This window comes from Belonocnema kinseyi, chromosome 7 (genome assembly GCF_010883055.1).
Source record: "Belonocnema kinseyi isolate 2016_QV_RU_SX_M_011 chromosome 7, B_treatae_v1, whole genome shotgun sequence".
Classification (NCBI taxonomy): Eukaryota; Metazoa; Arthropoda; class Insecta; order Hymenoptera; family Cynipidae; genus Belonocnema; species Belonocnema kinseyi.
Window position 1 is genome coordinate 107797188 of NC_046663.1, and position 5784 is coordinate 107802971.

Consider the following 5784-nt stretch of genomic DNA (forward strand, 5'->3'; position numbering starts at 1 on the left):
TTTCGAATATCATATTTGTGATTTACTAAGTGGGAAATTAAAAAAATTTTATATTCCATATTTTAGGCCTCATTAGGAACAAATGCTCCCCGCTGACCAAGCATCTGCCCACTTGTCCAACCCAGAGAACTACAGCCCAATAATTATTGGTTTGAACTTGCTATACGAGTATAATATCTTTACAGCTATCCTAAATGGCAGGATTTTTCGATGAATTGGGCCTGTGTGAAGAGAGATGTACGAACAACGCAACGTGGCTCAACAAAAAGGTTTAGCAGGCTGCCGAGAAAACCTAGAAATCGACAGGTGCATTTGAAAAGGCGCAACAACCCACCAGCACGCCCTGTCGGTGGTTTGGATTTACTATCTGCACTGAGAAAAAGATATGTTTGAATCAAATATCGTATGTTTGAATGAAACATTCTTTCTTTGTTATACATTCACACATTCATATGTTTGATTGAATTAAATCTTTTGTCTTTCAGGGCCATACAATACGCCCTCTGCTTTGTTTGCATCACACTTCTGTGACTATCTCTCGCACTACGAAATTCTTCCAGATACCTGTGTGGCGGCACTAATCATCGCAACAATAAGGTCACTTGTGTATTTTATATGGAAGATTTGATAATTTCAGAGTGCTTTAAATATCGTCAAGAATTACAAGGGGAGATTGGTATGTACTTTGAATTGGAAAAGTGTGCCTCAAAACCTCATTCAGGATGTGATATCAGCAAAGGCGTCGCTCTGAAGCAGATTCAAGCGTCTTCTTTGACAGATTTGTTCTTTTAATCTGCCGACGTTGAACCAGATATCATCGCCTATCATCATTGCCGTTCCCGTTCTACTCTACTCGTTTGGGGTAGTTCCATGGACGAAGAACGAGCTTGGGGCTCTCGATATCGCCACGCGTAAGAACATGCATATTCAGAAGAGCTTGCATATCAATTCGTCTGTTTCGCAATAAAACATCCCATGTCGTCAAGGCGAGCTCGGACTTCTGAATGCCCATTGTAGTAAAAAACCGAAGCATTATTTGTTTACATCTTTGCAAATGAAAGAAATTCTCTGCTAAAGAATGGACATCCTTAACCTGAATTTTAACATGAGGAGTGCACGGAAACTTTCACATAAATATAGATCAGTCCTTTTGAACGAACAAGCTTTTACTATTTTCAGATTATCTAGATATAACTCAGATACAGATAGCTTCATTTACACATGTTAGGAGGGTGTCATTTTCATCTTAGTATACCTTGACCACATTTTACGTACAGAAATGGCCAGCGATACATTAAATGCAGAGCGGCATTGGAATGATAAAACTGCAATACATGTATTGTAAGTGTTGTATTTCGTGTAGTCACCGTCAAGCATTCCAGTACATATCTTGTAGCGCGAACTCTACAAGATATTTTAAAATTCAAGTATATCACGTATTGTAGTGTTTCGAATACAGGTATTGAAAGTTTCCAGCAGGATTTTTTTACAGTGTAGAACACATACTGTACAGTTGTCCTTATCAAGCGCAAACAACCACCGCAGGATTCCACTGGGAGCAACTGCCACTCATCAAAACGACATCTGCCTCCAGTGGAACCGCTGTAAATCACACCTATTACCACGCCTCACAACCCTGGAATGGGTGGTCACAAGCCACGACAAAAATTGCAACACAAGGGCGGCGACACATTGGCGTGTCTTGAGGAAACGGAGCGACCCAAGAATGACAGTTCTCTGAAAGTTTTCACACAACAAAAATAATGCGTAGTATCCGAAATTCGGAATTTTTTGGAAACAACCCTGATGCTATGTGATCATTTACTTCACTCACAAACTATTTCGTGATAGAAATAATCAAGTTTTCAGTTCATCTGAAATGAGGAAGAGTCTGGAACAGCGAAGTGATTCTTTACGCTCATGAGTGAAAAATAAACTTTGCGCTTTTAACTAAAAATCTATTATCTGCTACGCTATTAGTAAAGGGTTAGTCATTCGAACCCTGTATATATATATATATGTGTGTGTGTGTGTGTGTGTGTGTGTGCGTATGTAACCACCTATCTCACGGTCGTGAGACGTGGTTGTGGCTGAAATTTTATCGCGATTTCGCTTGGAGCGGGTGCAATTTTCCAAATTAGCACCCGATCCCGGCGAAATCCTGTGGTTGTCCTTATGACAAAATTTTTAATTATATATATATATATAGCTATATATATATATGTGTGTGTGTATATATACATATATATATATATATATATTGGCCCTGGCATGCAAGACCGTTGTGAAGATGTCGAGGTGAACAAGATTCGAGGGCAAGAATATTCTCAGGCCGTATTTCTATCACGACGAATGGAAGCTTCATCGTGAGAAATAGTCTTTTCTTTCTTTCAACCCTCTTTTTTATGTCTCTTTTTACCTATATCTTCCTTTTCCATTCTCACCTCCTACCTTTTCTGTAATTTCTTTCCAGAATCGTAATTAGAAGCGACACTACTATGATATGGGTGAGTTTTTCGTAGTTTAATATTTAAATTAAGTTATTATTCTTCAACTAACTACCCTTATTCATTCTCGCTCATAAAAAATCGATTTAATGTTCAACGGGACTTCAATTACTTCGCGGATTTCTCGCTTTTTATATTCATAGTGTGTCAAGACTGTCTTCCAAAAAGTTACTATACAATTTATTAACTTAATTGCAATTAAATTGATATGAAGGAAAATTTTTTAGAAATTATGTAAAATGCCAGCCAGAATTATCTGTCCACTAGAAAATCTTATTATAAACATGCCTTTATTTCTTCGTTTTGTATTCTTTCTTTTTAATGTTTCATTTTTAATTTAATATCTTAAAATGGTTCGATTCTTAGTTGCACATTTAAAAAAATGAAAAAAAATATTATTGAAAAAGTATTTGATTGGAAACTTTCAAGAATGAATAATATTTAATTCTAAATAAAGTGTTAAAAATGCAGAAGTTAAAAATTGTATGAAACTATCTTAAATCAGTACCTCATTAATTGAATAATTTCTTTAATTTTGAATGAATAAAATTTTTAGTTCTAAATTTTCATGATAAACACTACATTTTCAATATTTTCCTTTTAGAAGTTACAATTTTGCAACTAAAATTGAAATAAATAAATTTTGAAAAGTATAGTTATCTATTTTAAAAATTGTAATTTTTAAAAGATTTACATTTGTTTAGAATAATTGAAATATTTAAGAATTTGAGTATGAAAGACTTTTAATATCACAATTCTTGGTCATAAGAATGTTTAATGTTCAACTTTTCGTGTAATAGAATTTAAAAAAAATTTTATATTACTTTTCATTCTGAACTTTGTTTTATAGAGTAATTCGATTTCAAATTCTTTGCATTTTAAATGATTCGGTTTTCAAAATTCAAATTTGAAAATATTCCATTTTTATTGTTTTGAAATTGTCCTGTTTTCAAATTTTTTATCTGGAATCATTCAATTTCGCGATTATTCAATCATAAATAAAATTGTCTACTTTTGAACGCATAGAATTAAAAATTGTACAATTTTATCTCCTTTCTGTTCAAATTGTTTAATTTCTAAAGCTTTCATTGGAGATGTTTTTCAACTTCAAATGATTTAATTTTAAACGCTTTTATTTAGAAATTTTGTAATTTGGTTTCCTTTTTATTCCGTTTGAAATATTAGTTTTTTTTTCATTTTACCTAATCTATAATTATTTGACTTGGAACGTTTGGAATTGAAAATCTACCAATATTAATTTTAATTCCAAACGCTTAAAATAATAAATTATTTATTATTAATTATTGTATATTTTTCTTTAATATAATATTCAAAAAATAGTTTAAAAATGGAGTTTTTAATTCTTTATATTTTAATGTCAGAAATTTAAAATCCAGAAACGTGAATGGGCACTCATAACTAGTGAATTTGGGATGACTGAAAAGACTCGTAAAATAAAATTCCCGACGATGTAAAATTGCCGAATTTAAAAATTCCTGAATAATAACATTCCCTCTAGTTTATAATATCACAGGATTTTAAAAATTCCCCAATTATAAGACTCCTCAATTTAAACAATTAAAAAAATTATTATTTGATAATGATTATTTATTAAAAAGGACAATAATCAAATTATTATATCACGTGCATTTTTGCAATAGTAAAGGTTTCTTTTTTATTATTGTTTGAATTTGAAATTACAATAGCTATCAATATAGCAGTATTGATTAGAATTCTGCATAGTTTGTTTGGAAAATGCTTTTTAGGTTCGGAGAAAGTTTAGCGAGAATTTATTTTCATTTCAGGCGTATGTGTTTATAAATGTTTTTATTATATAATTTTCATTGAATTATTGTAATTTTAAATTCAAGCAATAATTTAACAAAAAAACTTCTAACATTAAGAAAAATTCTTAAATATAAATATTTTATTAATGTATTTTAAATAAATAAATAATATTCACTGGTGTTTTTTTAATTATTTAAATTCGGCAATTTTCTTCTGGGAATTTTGTTATTCGGAAATTTTTTACTTCGATAATATTATAAAAATTGCAAGAATTTTATTATTAGGGAATTTTTGAATTCGGGATGTTTACTTCACGGCAATTTTACAATTTCGGGAGTTTTTTATTTCAAATATTTTCTATTTCAATAATTCTGTTTTTTCGGTCTTGCAATGCATTTACCGCTAGTCATGAATGAATGCGAATTAAAAGAAAACGAAGTGTCTCGTAGTTCCGAAATTCAGGATGACTATATGTCAAATAATTTTCTTAAACTTGGCTAGCCATCCAGAATTTTCTGGAATAGTTAATCCCCCTTTCTAAGTTCCTCAATTTTTTGGGTTGGCTAGACATAGCCAAAATAAAGCAATGCAAAAGTATAATACAGTCTAGTAACATTTTTTCCCTTAAATTGACTTCTGAATTAATTTCTTTCCAATAACTCGAATAATAAAGCTTAACGGATAAGATATTCAGAAATCGAAAGCTGAATATAATTGAAAACTATATGCATTTTTTGCCGAGTGAAAAATATATCCAGTGACGTGGACGATAAAGACCAGCTTGCAGAGATTGATGCGTCTATTATCCCTTTGTTCAATTTTTCCTCCTTTAAAAACGCATCAGCTACCGAATCTCTCCATTCTTTCGAAAATCACTTTTTCTAGGCTGTGTTCGAACATAAAGTTCATTTTTCACACTATCCTGCAAACAAGGGTGCAAGTTTTGTCATTTGAGATATTGAAATTTCGGGATGTGACGCAGCGGAGGTAGGTATGATGAGTGCAAATAAGATATTCTTTTTGTGATGCTCGGGAAGCATTGCAAAAAACCTCGGATTCTTCTATCCCAGTTTAATGAGAATTAAACATACATTTTTATATAGACTCACCGATTGGCTCACACGTTGTTTTGAACTCGAAAATCCAAGGCGAAGGACAGACAAATTTCGGGCACTAGCTCTCAGGTGCCCCAATCCATTCCTGGCTTGTTGTTCCATTCGTTCATGTCTATAATAAAAGATAGTAATTTGTATACAAATTTAAATAAGTTTATTTGTATTTTCTTATATAATTATACAGGGTGGACATTCTGGGGCTTACCAACATGTGTGCAACCCCGCATACTCTCCATAAGAATAGCATTAGCGTGTAATACGTGTTGCATACTTTTTGGTTAGCCCCAGCGTGTCCACCCTGTATATTGTGGAATATTCTGTACATAATCTTAATTTTTGTTCAAGTTTCGGTGAAGTCTGGATTTTCTGACATG

The 5784-nt window shown here is 32.1% G+C and overlaps 1 protein-coding gene across 1 annotated transcript in view; it reads right to left on the reverse strand.

Annotated features, from left to right (window-relative positions):
- Positions 1–5516, reverse strand: part of LOC117176603 (pleckstrin homology domain-containing family G member 5-like) — a 447084-nt gene extending 441568 nt beyond the window's left edge. The window contains exon 1 of the mRNA XM_033366856.1: positions 5387–5516. Within this exon, the coding sequence (XP_033222747.1) occupies positions 5387–5512 (126 nt within the window). The 5' untranslated portion in view covers positions 5513–5516. The remainder of the gene's footprint in view (positions 1–5386) is intronic.
- Between the last annotated feature and the right edge of the window lie 268 nt (positions 5517–5784).